General features: G+C 47.1%; 1 protein-coding gene across 2 annotated transcripts in view; it reads right to left on the reverse strand.

The window, feature by feature from the left end:
* Positions 1-15,976, reverse strand: part of MYOM3 (myomesin 3) — a 450,074-nt gene that overhangs the window by 30,107 nt on the left and 403,991 nt on the right. For both annotated transcript variants that reach the window (XM_069622682.1, XM_069622681.1), the window contains 2 exons: positions 9,754-9,864; positions 2,856-2,943 (listed from right to left, as the gene is read on the reverse strand). In XM_069622682.1, coding sequence (XP_069478783.1) covers positions 2,856-2,943; positions 9,754-9,864 — 199 coding nt within the window. The remainder of the gene's footprint in view (positions 1-2,855; positions 2,944-9,753; positions 9,865-15,976) is intronic.

The raw sequence follows: 15,976 nt of genomic DNA on the forward strand, positions 1-15,976 counted from the left end.
CTACACATGACCGTGCACCGCGAGAACCGGGCACAGATTTATTGTTCCCAGACTCCAGGGCCGTTATTGCCTGTCAGCAAAGCCCTTGTTCCCAGTCTGCAGAGTTTGTGTGCACAGACTGCAAATCCTGTGTTGTCAGTCTGCAGAGTCATTCCCCCAGACTCCAAAACCCTTATTGGAAACCTTCAGAGCTATTCCTCCCAGTCTGTAGAGCCCTTTCACCAGTCTGTTGAGTTATTGTTCCCAGACTGCAAATCCCGTGTTGCCAGTCTGCAGAGTTATTCCCCCAGACTCCAGAACCCGTATTGCAAACCTGCATAGCTATTCTTCCAAGTCTGAAGAGCCCTTTTCCCCAGTCTGTTGAGTTATTGCTCCCAGACTGCAAATCCCGTGTTGCCAGTCTGCAGAGTCATTCCCCCAGACTCCAGAACCCTTATTGAAAACCTGCAGAGCTATTCCTCACAGTCTGTAGATCCCTTTTCCCCAGTCTGTTGAGTTATTGTTCCCAGACTGCAAATCCTGTGTTGCCAGTCTGCAGAGTTATTACCCCAGACTCCAGAACCCTTATTGCAAACCTGCATAGTTTTGCTTCCCAGTCTGCAGAGACCTTTTCCCCAGTCTGTTGAGTTATTGTTCCCAGACTGCAAATCCCGTTTTGCCAGTCTGCAGTTATTCCCCCAGACTCCAGAACCCTTACTGCAAACCTGCAGAGCTATTCTTCCGGTTCTGCATAGCACTTTTCCCCAGTCTGTTGAGTTATTGCTCGCAGACTGCAAATCCCATGTTGACAGTCTGCAGAGTTAGTCCCCCCAGACACCAGACCCCTTATTGCAAACCTGCAGGGCTATTCTTCCCATTCTGCTGAACCCTTTTCCCCAGACGGTAGATCCCTTATTGCCAGTCTGCAGAGCAGTTCTTCCTGGTCTGCCGAGCCCTTGCTCCCAGTCAGCAAAACCATTGTTCCCAGTCACCAGAGTTAGTCCTCCCAGACCCCAGAACCCTTATTGCAAGCCTGCAGATCAGTTCTTCCAGTCTGCAGAGCCATTGTTCCCAGTCTGTTTAGTTATTGTTCCAGCGTGCAGAGCCATTATTTCCAGTCTGCAGAGCCATTGTTCCCAGTCTGTTGAGTTATTGTTCCCAGAGTGCAGAGCAATTGTTCCCAGTCCGTTGAGTTATTGTTCCCAGAGTGCAGAGCCATTATTGCCAGTCTGCAGAGCCATTGTTCCCAGTCTGTTGAGTTACTGTTCCCAGAGTGCAGAGCCAATATTGCCAGTCTGCAGAGCAGTTCTTCACTGTCTGCTGAGCCCTTGCTCCCAGTCAGAAAAAACATTGTTCCCAGTCACCAGAGTTAGTCCTCCCAGACCCCAGAACCCTTTTCACAAGCATGCAGATCTATTCTTCCCAGGTTGCAGAGCAATTGTTCCCAGTCTGTTGAGTTACTGTTCCCAGAGTACAGAGCCATTATTGCCAGTCTGCAGAGCTATTATTCTCAGTCTGTTGCGTTACTGTTCCCAGAGTGCAGAGCCATTATTGCCAGTCTGCAGAGCTATTGTTCCCAGTCTGCAGAGCCATTGTTGCAAGTCTGTTGACTTATTGTTCCCAGAGTGCAGAGCCATTATTTCCAGTCTGATGGCTATTGCTCCTAGTCTGCAGGGTGCTTTTCCCCGGTGTGTAGTGCCCTTATTTCCGGTTTGCAGTGATTTTACTTTTGCTCCTTGATTTCCCTGCCTTCTGTGATGTATTTCGCCAGAGCTCTAGTTTGCGTTATCCTGCATTTCATCTTGTGCCATTCAGACCCTTTTCTTATTCTCTGTCCTTAACCTTTGGATGGCTAGCTTTCCTGTTCTAGTCCAAGGACCCGCTGTGGAGGTTTATGTTGCTGGTGTGTCCTCACTTGTGCTTATATACACACACGTTAGTCCAAAGTTCGGTTTCTGGGTTCCCTAGCAGGCAGTATTAGACCCTTCTCTTTGTCGCATCTTCCTCCCCTAGTCCTTCCTCCATATGGCTCATCAGAGGCCATGAAAACTCAGCTTCAGAACCTCAGTATGTATTCTTCTGTGAATTCTGGGGCTATACACCTGAGACACCCTCACTGCCACCCACCCATGAACAAGGGCTCACAAGTGCCCCCTTGGGCTTGCAGGGAAGAGGTTCTGCAGGCCTTCATGTGTCGAAAGAGCCCCACTACCCATGGGGGTCTGCAAGACCGTCTTTGTTTCGGGTTGGTGTCACCGTTCTGCATGAGGGTGACTGTTGTGGAGTGTTATGCAAGATAGCTATGCTGGCCTGCCCATAATGAGAGGGCAGCGCCACATTGCCCACTCTGGACAGGCCGCCAGTGTACATTCTCTTTTAGAGTCTGTTACCTAATTTCCTGAGAAACAAAAAGAACAGAAGAAAATGTAGAAAACTCCTACAGTACATTGCAAACCATAACAGCCAATGGTCAGCACAGGAAATGGGCCGGAACACGATAGAGCAGGGCTCTGGCTAAACAAGTCTGCCGCCCTGTTCCCAGACCCAACACTAACATTCAGGACATACTTATGTTCCCACAATGCGCTTTGCTTTTATGCAAATCGCCAGGATTGGGTTCTATTATGAGATACTGTATTGGGTGACTAAGCCTGGGACCACCTCCCTTGTCCCGCCCCTCCTCACTAAGGCCACGCGCCTCCAAGGATGAGAGAGTTCCCCCAGTACATGTTTCCCATTTCCAGCACTGCCAATGGCTGATAGGGTGCAATGGTCTCATTCTAAAAATGTGTCGTCTTCTCACAGTGTGCTACATGGTGTAAGTGTTCTCATCCATTTCTTGATGGAATATTTTGATAACATTTTTGCAATCCTACCGTCTTTGGTGAGATCGAGTTCACTGACGTCTTCTCCTCGATTATCGGAAACCGTGGCTTTGTAGATCCCCTTCTCCTCTGGGGCGAACTAGATTTGAACATAACAAATGAAGGCACATCCCTTCGGTTTAACTGGGTCTTTAAAACATTTCCATGTCATTTCAACGAAATACATTACTTCTTGGATATTTACTTCCTGGAAATCACTTTCCCCTTTAACCCACAAATACATATATGAATTCAATGTCATTTGAAGTAGAATTACCACAACACCCCATAACGTTTACACAACGTGAGCCAGGAAGCAAGCCCAGAAATAATAGCATAATCCACGTTTGGTAAATTATTTATTCATTTATTTATTTTGACATTTGTATAGCGTGCCAAGCCTGGAGGCATCTTAATAGAACGATAGAATATTTCATAACCTATTGGTTTTAATAGATGAGGTAAGAGGTAATTATAAAGTTTGCTATGTATCATGAAAATGGGCAAAACCCTCTGGGAATGGAAGATGTAGGGTGGGAGTAACCTGTACGGCCATTGGTTGCCTTGGTGTGTAAAGAACACAATGACAAAACACTTTTAGGAAGTAGCATGTAGGCCTTTACTGCCAGGCTATTATGTAAGTCTATGCAAAAAGGACGAGCATACTCCTTGGTACTTAAGGGGTTAAGGAGAAGGAGCGCCTGAAACATCTTGTCAGCATGCAAGCATTTCTGGGAAGGCCTTATTCGAGCCCCAACAGGCCTGTATCCTACCCCAAACTACACTAACCCTTGTTCTCTTCCTGTTCTTTTTGGGAAGGGGGGGGTGTTTGTTGATGATAACAAAATGCATTTTCATGGTTTTTAATCCTAAATTTGGTAAACTAAAAAAACTAGGGTGCGTCCTCCCGCAGCACAGGCAGCGTGTTTCTTCCATCTTGCAATTGCCGAGTGTGGTGTCATTTGGATATCTCATCACTACAAGGACACTCCCGTCCGAGTGCTCCTGACTGGGAATGTGTGTATGCTCTCCTACCCTTCTAATGCAATGAGATTTATAAAGCGCAAGACCAAGGCCAACAAGGCATCGGGGCGCTATGCGGCTATACCCACTGAGCTACCTTCATCTTTCTTTCTGGTTTGCATGTCACCATGCAGCTTAATGGTAATTGACACGCCATGGACATACTTGCACTTGGCAATGACGGGCCACATTCATTTCAATGAGAATCAGTCAGGTGTGGCACAGCGATGGGCGACTTCGTGATTTACTCTAGTGAGTGCTTCAAGGTTTCTGAAAAGGTTGCTTCTCCTCAAGGAATTGCAATTCTTTTGGTTTTCTTGCCCGTTTCAACAATATATACCCCTGTTTGCGGGTAATTGTTCCAGTTGTAGGGAGCCCACCTGCTGATCCCCAACACTGTGATTCCATGGCAACCGACAGGGCTAGGGCTGCACATGGACTCTAATATGTTCACGCTATTAAACCCATGTTCCTTCATACGCTTTTCCGACCTCCTCTTGCTGGAGGGTAACACAATTGAAGCCAGTGTACAATGTAAAACACAACAACATCTGTTTGATTTATGGAATTGATGATCTTGAAACCAAGAACCTGGAAGTAGAATGGTATCAGGTAATAATGTCCCCAAACATAATGCTGCTGGGAAAAGCCATTGGCGACATTACATATGGGGACATTATGTATGGGAACGGGTTGCAGGGATGTCCCCTGCTCCCGTTAAAAAAAAAAAAAAAAAAACTGGGATTATGGGGGTGTCCCCCGCATGTTCAATGTAATAATGTCTCCGCAAAAAACGGTACATTTCTTGGTAGGGGCCATTTTTGCGGGGACATTATTACATGGAACTGAAAGCATATTAGTTGAGAAACCTGTGGGCATTCCAGTGGCAGGGGGCATTAGGTTGCCCCTGCTCGGCTATGCGGATACCGCTATATCAAAAGCAAGAGACCCCCAGAGTGTTGCAGAGCTTCATTTATGGCTATGGAATGTTCTTGAAGGGAGCTTCCAATAAAGGCCAACAAGTCAAGAGGGTTCATTGTTGGGTTCAGGAGATCTGCATCCCCTATTAACCCTTAATTTGGAGGAATTAGAGTAGGTTAAATATTTTACCTATCGAGGCACAGTCTTTTTGGAAAATTTAAGAGCACAGACACACATTAAGCATCAGTATAGACCAATGGCACAACATTAAGATGTGCACATTGTTCTGGGCTTCAGCCCAATACTTCTATCCTAAGCCAATGTATTACCACATTTTACACCATATGGTTTTTTGGTGCTTGCATTTTGGACTGTGAGTCTTGTGAGCCAGGACAAAGGGCAGAAGACCTCTTCCTTCAACATGTTCTTGAACTCTTGAAATACGCGATCTGCACCTGTCTGAATTGTACGTAATGGGCCGGGCCAGCCTTTCACTGGGCATGGAGTTTTCCAGGACTGTGGGAGCCAGGGTGCCTGCTGGAATCTTTTCAAAACAGTGCAAAGGTAAGCTTGTCCCACCGCAGTTCTGGGTGTCTGTGTGCTGCAAGGAAGACAAAGGGCCAGATCTATAGGGGGACAAGAAGGAGGTCTCATAAAGGGGGGTCACCCTGGATGCAGAGGGATTGGCCGCTTTGAGAGAAGTGAGACAGAATGCCAAATTATTATGTCAGGATTCTTACCTGCTTGACAAATGGCTTGGTCACGAACATTAGAGAAGGGAGTCAAGTGAAGATCTCAGAGGTATGGACATCCCAAATTGCCATAGGCCAGCGAGGAGTGAGTAGGAGCGGTCTGTGTGATGGTTCCTGCTGGCACGATGGCTGGCAGCACAGTGAATTGCAGAGATGGCTATTCAAGGGCAGAAGGGGCCCATGAGGTAAGGGAGGATAGAGGCATTTTAAGGGACCAGGGCGTGTCACAGAAGCATTAGGAAATTAGGATGCCCCTTGATGAAACTGCCTGACCCAAAGATGGCTGCCGTGTGCTTTAGCATCTTTGGCTGGCGGGTATCCATATGGAAGTCAGGTACTGACGCTTGTAGTTCGAGGCAGTAGAGGCTGGGAAATGTGTGGCAAATCCCTGAGCTGTAGTACCTGCATGGAATGAGTTTGTTGGTATGACATACGTGCATGGGTGGAAGAGAAGGAGGGTCAGAATAAAAGGAAGGGAAAACGGAACGGGCAAGAGACTAGACAGGAGGCCAGGAGACAGGACTACTGGAAGGCTATCAGAAGGTATGGCGTAAGAAGAAGGGAATGGTAGAAGGAACGCAGGGTGGAGAGGAGAGAGGAGAAGCAAAAGAGTGTATATATAGAGGGAGGCAGAAGGTAAAAAAACGGAACATCGAACAAGGAGGCTAAGAGAAGTGTAAAGAGTGTTTCAGTGTGATGACGAGGGACATGTTGGAGTATTAGGTGCTAGCCTGAAGGAAAAAGAAAGGAAAGGACAGAAGTGGTGAGTGGTGGAGCAGCAAGGGGGAGGCAGAAGAGGGCAAAGGAGGTGCACAATAGGGGGAGAAGGCGAAATGAGAAGTCGAGAGACACCCGAAAGAGGAAACATTGAGAATGAGCAAAATGAAGGAAGAGAAAAGGGATACAAAATAGATGCTGCAAATGCCAAAGGAAGGCAAAAATAGCGAACCTGAAGGACAAAGGGTTGCGAGACTCCAAATACGGAAAAGAAGAAGCACCCATAGAAAGAAATAGGTGGGAGGATGCTAAAAGAAACCCGCAGAGGGAAAAGAAAGAGGGACATTGAAAAGTGGCGAGAGATGACCAACCAAAGGACAGGACGAAAAGCGTACAAAGGACCCCACGAGAGGAGGAGTGAAAACTGGAGGGGGTGGAGTAACACACAAAACATGGGCAAAGCTGCTGAGATCACAAAACCCACAGACAGCAAAGGGTTTGGAGGCAGGAGTAAAGGCGAAAAGATAAAAAGGTGTGGGGGCACGGAGTGCTAGACACCTTCAACTATAGAGAGGGAAAGCAGTGAACATTGGCTGTAGGGGAGTGGCAACCCCAGGGAGCAGAAGTGTGCAAGTGTAACAAAGTAGAAGAAGAAGAGAGCAGGAATACGAGAGAAGGAGCCCTCAGATAAGTGCAGACGGTCTCACTACATATTATCCCCACCAAAAATAGCGCCGTATATATGGTCGTGGGGAACGGCCATAGGTGATATTTTTGGGGGAGACAATTTTTGATGTTTTTCAAGGCGGGGGTGAATGTCCACCACCAAGCGCCTGGATCTGATCTGTGAGAGGAAAAAAACTTACATTTGAATGCAGCCCATCAGGTAGTCATAGTTACAAACGACCCCAGAGCTAGTTATTTGGTATCCCACTCTGACCACCATTTGGTTAGATAGACCTTTGTTGGATATCTCAGTAAAGTGACCCCTTAGTCTTTAGTCCAACGCTATCCTGAAGGATGCAAGGAAAGTAAACACAAGCAGTGAGAAGTCTGTGTTTATTTCTCTGGAGGGCCTTATAGTGTGACAGTGCGCAGAATCAATCAAATTGATTGGAAGCTCTCCGTGTTGTTTGCCAAAGATGTATTTCAGGGGAACCATATAGACCAGCTTAGGAGTCAACCTCTACCGACTGCGGATGGAGGAGCTTTGGCAAACCAGTGTGAGGGTGCCCTGCCAATATTCTCTTTTGGGGCATCGGAAATGGCTGCATCCAGAAGAAGGTGAGGCCTTCTTCCATACTCTTTCGGCTATTTAGTAACTATTGTGGCACAATCTCAGTTTATTTCCAGCTACACCAAAGCAGTAACAGTGGCCCAATCTCTCAAGGACCCCGTCTTTCCCGCACGGGTGGTGGACTGTCCATGACCTATCATAAACACATATGGAAATCCCCCTGTTTCACAGGGACATTCCTTGGGCTGGTGTACCCCTTATAGTACGCTATGCATGTAACAAAGGTAGCAAGTCGGGGCAGCACTGGAGGAGGAGCAGTGAGTGGGGAGCGGCATTGGTTGGGATATAGGGAGGGGGCGAAGCGGACTGTGGAGTGGAGGCAGGAGGCGATAGAGAGACACGGCTTCTGGGGGTATGCTCTGGAACACGAGGGCTGGGAGATGGGGTCTTCTGGGGTATATTCCAGAAAGTCAGCAGGGGGGAGGGGAGGTGGGTGGAGGGACAGGGAAGGAACGGAGATCCGTTTTGCACCTGCTGCTGCACAGGGGTCTAAGCGCAAAGGGAGTTGCAAAAGGAACCATTTTAAAAATATTATTTAGAACTCGCTAAACCACCTGAAACTATCTGGGTAATATTACCCCGTTTAATGGTGAATGTAACCAGAGCTTAGAAACTCTGACAGCCCTCTCTAAGCCTGTCTAGAAACACAGGATTTGTAGCACACGGTCCCTCGCCTCCTTTATATCTACAGCTCTGATATTGGCTCAGGAATCCATGGTGCAGTCTGTGTGTGGCTCTACATTGTGTACCCCATGGACTGGAAGGTTGGGCCGGAAACTAGAACCCAAGAGCCGTGCTTGGCAAGCATAAGTTCCATCTCAGGTGGCTCTTTATGATGCAATATGCAACTCGCACTTGCACGATTGGAATGACACGAGGCCTAGTAAGATGGTTTGTCTGTCCTCCCTCTGTCTTCCCATCCTTGTCTTGTGGCGCCTTGAAACTTGTGTTAAGGCACGTTATAAATGACTTATATCATAACATAGCGCACCCAAGCTCTTGGGTTTAGACAATCCCTGCCTGGCTTGGTTCATCAAATGCCTTTCAGGCTTGGGGTCTCTTATCTCCAGTGAGGATTAAAACCAGAGGCACCCAGGTGAGGGCCAAATTCTCACGGGGCCCCCTCTGGTCTGCCTTTTCTCACGTCAAAGTGAAACGGCCAGGGCTGCTGAGGCCCTCGCACTTAGATCTTATCCTTTTAACAGGCTCTGCAAGCACAGAATTTACAATAAGAGGTTATTAGTGATGTTAATACATGGAACACTTGTCCCTAAAGTTCATTAACGTCGCACTTGTCATAGCCATTGTCAACTTTGCCTACAGGGCCCTTTGCCTTAAAACATGCACTTTGAGAGTTGCTCACTGTAGATGCTGTGTCCTGTATTCCAGACATCACCTAACCTTCCTGATGGAGGAGAGCCGGAATGATAGCCTGGATCAGAGCCATATCAGGAAGTGATATTTGGGCACTGTGCCCACCCGGAAGCATTTACAGTGGCACTTCAACCTCTACAGCCACAGTAATGACCTTCAAGTAGGGACTTTAGAATGTAAAATGCATTAAATGTAAAAAAACAGGATGGCCTTCTCCATCTAAAATGAAATTCAACTATTTACAGTTCATCAATATAATTAAACATATCAAATATCAGTAATATATCTGAATCAGACTTTTTCTAAAATAATAATTGAACCCATCAATATGAAAGGGCGGAAAGTCTTAAAAGCCGGGGGCCAGTGAATGGTGCTAGAAAGACACTGGTAGACTGACTCAGTCCCCCCTCCCCCCCTTCTTCTTCCGGACAACAGTCTCCCTCCCACACACTTTCCACTTCATCCTTCCTGCCCACCCTGGACTCCTCCACCCCATTCCCCTTGCCCGCTCCCCTACCCTATCAATGAATACCCTTCCGATGTGCAGGCACTGCAGAGGACATGGCAAGCCTGCTGCCAAGACCATCATGTCTACTGCTCGGTGCAGGTATGGACCCAGCGCCCTACTCACTGCCGCCATGGTAACGGAATGCATTAGGGTGCTCACTTGTATTCATCTCAATGTGTCGTGGATTCAGCTTGCCTGGTTATCCATCCTTTCTGCTTGTCTCTGGCGATGAACATGCGGACATCCCAAATTGCCGCCTGTACTTGTAATGTTGATAAAATAAATACATATACTCTTTGTTGATGGATTCCCTTTTACCTTTGTAAGGAGAAGACTTCCCACTCCAGTCTGGGCGTCGTACTGACCCTCGGGCTGTGTCTTTGTGTTGAAGAACCACTTAAATACGGTCTCTTTCTTCGTGTTTGTCACCTGCATAGAGAAAACAGAACTGGGCGTGAGTGGGTATGCAATGGGTTATGAATTCACGTTATGAAATTTCATGTATCGTTAGCCCAGATGAACCTCAGCGAGCTTTGGTCAGGACAATGTTAACACTCAGCAGACCCAGCAAAATGTCCACCAATCTCACTGGTTTCTTTTTCAGCGAAGCTGCTGGAATCAATTGCACTGAAGAATGTTGTGAAGGAACCCTATATTGCACAGAGGCGCTGGGGGTCTCTAGGACGTATGATATGCGCATGGTTATAGAACTGATGGTGTTGGGGTCCTGATATTGCTGGATCTCTCAGGGCCTTCGTTGGCCATTCTATTATATTCGGTTGCCTACAAGGTTTGGGGATCAGTGACAAAACCATGGGTTGGCTCTAAGTCCTATTTTCTCAATCATGAGCAAAGCATCAACTTGGCGCTCTATGAATCTGGCCCCCACAAGCTTCCTTGTGGTGCACCCCAGGACTCCACCCTATCACCTTTGCTTTTCAAGCTCTATCAAAGCTCGGATTAAACTTCACTTAGCTGCTAAAGTGGGAGCTCCCCCTACTCTCTCCCTCAGGCTCCCAACCTGACCCTATCCAGTGTCACTTAATGTTATTTTGCATGTTTAAATGGTACTCCTCTTTAGTTTGAAGCAGTTGCCCCTTAGGTTAATGTTACCTCTTTAAGTCACCAATTGTTTTATATATATATTTTGTTGTGTTTCTTTTATTTAGTCACTGGTATATGCTAATTTTTTGCACCCTCATAAACTGGCTCACTTCTTCTTGTCATCTTCATGCTACTGTACAGTCGTCCTTTGTGAGCATGTCTCCATGTGCTATTGTAAGGCATTCCTGATCAAAATTTAAATCCCTTGTCTTCCTATAAACAGAAATAAATACAGATCTTGCGCCTGTGGCCTCTCTTCCAAGACATCATAAAGTCCAGTTCTACACCCAGAATAACAGAACACTGATCTGTTTGATGCTGGATGGGGTCCTTGAACAGGCGGCCACTTGCTTTTACGAGTGTGTGCTGAAAGTGAGTGTCGGCATGAGTGAGTGCCCGCACGGACCACAGCCGGCTCAAAAGGTCATGCTGTGAGGCAGACACAAACGATGGTATGGGATGTGATATGGGACAGCAGCTCAGGCCTCCACTGTTGGGAGAGTGCCCCACCCAGTTTGGGAGGTAGAGGATCTTGGAGTGATGTCGGATGAGAATCTAACACGTAATACCAACATACAATTGGTTATTACAAGTAGTTGAACCCAACTGCGAATGGTAAGGTGGATTGTACACTTGTTTCCCTTGCCCTACTGGGTTGCTTTGGTCTACACCTTTGTGCCATCAGGGATGGACTATTACAACAACAAAGACTAGTGCCACTACTACAATTAGGCATCCATGATTAGGCTGCAACTGATTGGGAAGGCTGCAGCCTCCCTCCTGCAATGAATAGACATTAATGCCCACATGACACCATTGTCATTTCATTCTGAACCATCTCTGTCTTCCAGTGGCCAGCAGGGTTGTATGTATTTCAGGCAGCATGCTTCGTGCAATGTCAGGAAAAGACCCTACATGTATCTTAGAAAACATCAGTCTCTATTTTCGTAGTAGGGAGTTGAGGCCAACTCACTCACGCCCTCACGTGATTCTCCTTGTTGGTAAAGTGATGGAGGTGGGGGGTGAGGGGTAGGGCCCTGTCGGTGCTGGTGGTCGAGTAGTGGAACACCCTCCCCGGTCCCTCTAGACTGTTGGACAATCATCTGAAATTTAGGAAGACCATAGACATCACACCATGTTTCCTAAGAAGCAGCATTAGTCCCAAGCTGTAGATAGACAACTTCAAAATCCCTCCTGCACCTGGCCGCACATCTGTGAATTTTCTGGCATCAGGTGCCTGTCTGACTTCTTGCAGCACCCCATCCCTCCCTTCTCTCCAGCTCTCTCTCTCCCGGCTTCCTCTGGATCTCGACCCTGTCTCTCCAGCTCATGCTCACATAGCTCTTCGTATGCATTATCTGGCGATTCCTCCATCGTGCTCTGCCCCACGGGCGACGCGGTGGTCTCCTGGGTTCTCTGTGGTTATCACGCGAGGGGCACTTGGGTCTTTCGTCTCTCCAGGCCTCATGATACTCCTCACACCGCAACTTCAGGATTTGAAATCAGTCCATCTAACAAGGTGTCTGCTTCCCAGCTACGCTTGGGGCCAACCCACACCAGTTCGTAGTGGCTCACAGCTCTCTTGGGGCATTTCTCCATGCTGCCCTCTCAGCTCCATCTTCTAAGCTGCCCCCATCGTGCCGCCATCTCTTTTACCCCTCTGTGATTGGTGGGGGATTTTGCGACTTGTTATTTAAAGCGCCATGGTTTCCTTTGAATTGTGGTCCTCCTTAAAGCCCATGATTCTCTAGGTCTGAGCTCCAGTCATGCAGACTAAGGAAGAAACCCCAGGCCTGAGGCCGCCGCCTGTTCCCTTTGTTTTGAGGGGAAAGGAGGCTGACTGAGTTTCTTCTTTGCTTTTGCCTGAAGACAACAGATACGACCACTTTTCTGCGCCTCTTGATCTCTTGATGGGGGTGCTTCCTCAGAGAAACAAATTAAAGAGGGGGGGATAGGAGAGAAAAGGGTTTAGGGTGGGTTACTGCAGTAAGCCCGTTCACCAGTACACAAAAGTGTATATTCCTGATTAATAGGCAAATATGGAATTTATATGATAAAAGTATTACAATACTTAAAAAGTTCATCCGTTTACGATCAGTGACAAAAAGACAGCTGCAGGTAACAGCAACCGGAAAAACGTGACCGAACACGGATTTCCTTCCCATCACATTAATGGTGAGCTCTTCGGTGGCCAAACGAAATGTTGCATTGCGTGGTCGCATAGAGTAGACGTTGGGAATGGAGAGGTTTCCTTGAAGTCTTGCAGTCTTTCCTCAGTTTGATGTGTTTTTTTCAGCTGTTAGCAATTTCGCTGGGGTTTATCAGATTCTAGGTGCTATAACTCTAAGGGACCTTCCTCCATGACTAAGTATTTTGTCATTTGAGGGTATGAATTTGATTCCTCACCCTGGAAGATATGTATGGGACCCAAGAGGTAGATGTTTCGATGTGTAAAACAGAGCGGCGTGATATCAATCCTTTTGAGAGGAAGCCCAGAGGGAGCTATAAGCCTAGTGGAGACAGGATCCAATAGCTTGAGAACTCCAATCATCCTAGGAAAAGGTTGCTGTAATGTGACAGGCCATGACATGCTAACCTGGCTTCCTGGGTTTACAGACTAACAGATCAATTAACAATTGCCCAACACAAATAAATAAATAACAATTCAAATTCATCACTTCCTGTATCTTGCTCGCTCCCCTCCACCTCAATACCTCGTAACCTTCATTCCCGCTTTCACCCATCTTCTCCCCGAGGCCACACCCCTCCAAATCATCCTAGCCACACTGTTCTGGAAAAGTTAAATACTGGAACTGAGACAGATTAACCTGGATTCAGAACCTGCAAAAACAGTCTCCTGGGATCCCAGGTCTGAGGAAATCAAACGTGCATACCGCATCTCCATACAACACTGCATCTGCAGTGATCAACAGTTCCCAACACTCAGAGGCTAACCCATGAGAAGAGCACCATCCTGGTTTGTCGTAGCTTTCTGTTTGAGCACATTAAATTGTGATTAACGCCAGGTGGCTTCAGGAACAGCACGGTCTCTGAGGAATGGGGAGTAGCTGTTGTCCCTTAAGAGGTGTTAATGTTGGGTGATAAGAAAGGAGAGGGGTGCATAAAGATGCATGCTGACTTAAACACTTGCTACAAGCAGGTGAACATATCATAAACTTTCTTTCACTGTGTATCACTGTGTTTCTGTCAGTCTTGATAGTACATTGTTTTCGAGGATCACATAACTTTGCATGCCGGCAGTTTTAGGCTCCCATTCGTGATGGGGGAACACATTGCCTCGCAGGCATTAGAAATGCTCTCCGGACATTCTCTATATCCCATAAGATGTGTCCTTTGCTCATTTTCCTTTTAGAAGCAGGTGTTGCTGCACTGAGGTTGATTAAGGGAATTATGAGCGCATCGACAGGGGGACCTATGTGACAATACCCATTTTGAATACCGATTCAAGTGCCTGCTAATGGATTCCTTGATCAGAAGAAGATAAGGCAAGAGAGCCACTTCAAATGTTAAGTCCACTTTCACAGAGCGTTGTAATAGATTCACTGTTTTTTCCCTCTATAGATTTGAGATAGCCGCGCATTGCTAGATTTTGGTGATTGGCACCGAGGCCAGGTAGGTCTCTGCTTGCCCGGGATCTCTGGTGTTCACTCACTTCACACCTGAGGTTGGAATTGAACACGCAAGAGGGATGAAGGGAGTGGCACTCTCTATAGAATGTCTCATTTCACGACAGTTATGGAGATGTAGGTGGTCGGTTCACTGATATCTCATCAGTACACTCCTGAGCACGTTATCGTGGGCAAGGGTAAGCCTACAGTTCATAGAAATATTCTCGAGACTGTGCATGTACATATGTTGTTGAGTTGCAATTTTATAATGTGCGTTTGGATCTGTCTTTGTAGTATGAATTGCTCTTGAAGAAGGGGTGTCTTCCCAAAAATGCGTTCAGCATGAATTGCATTGTTTGACCTCCGAAGGGTACATAAATTAATACATTGCCTGCAGATATTTCTTCAACTGTTTTGTCGAATTGTGCTGATTTTTTAGCTATTGATAAAATATACTATCTAAATGTTGGCTTTTTTTTTCTCCGCATTGTAGTGTGCAGGGGTAGGGAGAGTCCATAGATTGGACTCTGTATTCTCACTAAAAGAAGAAGCAGCCCTGTCATGGGCTGGCTCCTTGTGCTCCATCCAAGAGGTTAGTGCGAGACCAAGGGGGACGCGATGACAGAGCTCCCCCTAACGTTCCTTTAGGGATTACCGTCCAACTGCAGAAGCTGTGAGAGCTGCCGGAGATGTACTTTCAGTAGTGTAGCACTTTATTCTGTGCTTGGGATTTTATGCCCAAGGCCCAGTAGCTGTGAATCTCATGATCATGGCCTAGTAGCACACCTTCTGCTGTTAATCTCATGCCCATGGCCCAGTAGCACACCTTCTGCTGTTAATCTCATGCCCATGGCCCAGTAGCTGTGAATCTCATGCTCATGGCCCAGTAGCACACCTTCTGCTGTTAATCTCATGCCCATGGCCCAGTATCACACCTTCTGCTGTTAATCTCATGCCCATGATCCAGTATCACACCTTCTGCTGTTAATCTCATGCCCATGATCCAGTATCACACCTTCTGCTGTTAATCTCATGCCCATGGCCCAGTAGCACACCTTCTGCTGTTAATCTCATGCCCATGGCCCAGTAGCTGTAAATCTCATGCTCATGGCCCAGTAGCACACCTTCTGCTGTTAATCTCATGCCCATGGCCCAGTATCACACCTTCTGCTGTTAATCTCATGCCCATGATCCAGTATCACACCTTCTGCTGTTAATCTCATGCCCATGATCCAGTATCACACCTTCTGCTGTTAATCTCATGCCCATGGCCCAGTAGCACACCTTCTGCTGTTAATCTCATGCCCATGGCCCAGTAGCTGTGAATCTCATGCTCATGGCCCAGTAGCACACCTTCTGCTGTTAATCTCATGCCCATGGCCCAGTATCACACCTTCTGCTGTTAATCTCATGCCCATGATCCAGTATCACACCTTCTGCTGTTAATCTCATGCCCATGGCCCAGTAGCACACCTTCTGCTGTTAATCTCATGCCCATGGCCCAGTAGCTGTGAATCTCATGCTCATGGCCCAGTAGCACACCTTCTGCTGTTAATCTCATGCCCATGGCCCAGTAGCACACTTTCTGCTGTTAATCTCATGCCCATGGCCCAGTAGCACACCTTCTGCTGTTAATCTCTGCCCATGGCCTAGTAGCACACCTTCTGCTGTTAATCTCATGCCCATGGCCCAGTAGCACACCTTCTTCTGTTAGTCTCATGCCCATGGCCCAGTAGCACACCTTCTGCTGTTAATCTCATGTCCATGGCCCAGTAGCACACCATCTGCTGTATATTGAATGCCCGTTG

The sequence above is a fragment of the Ambystoma mexicanum genome, chromosome 11, assembly GCF_040938575.1.
Source record: "Ambystoma mexicanum isolate Mex_15411 chromosome 11, UKY_AmexF1_1, whole genome shotgun sequence".
Classification (NCBI taxonomy): domain Eukaryota; kingdom Metazoa; phylum Chordata; class Amphibia; order Caudata; family Ambystomatidae; genus Ambystoma; species Ambystoma mexicanum.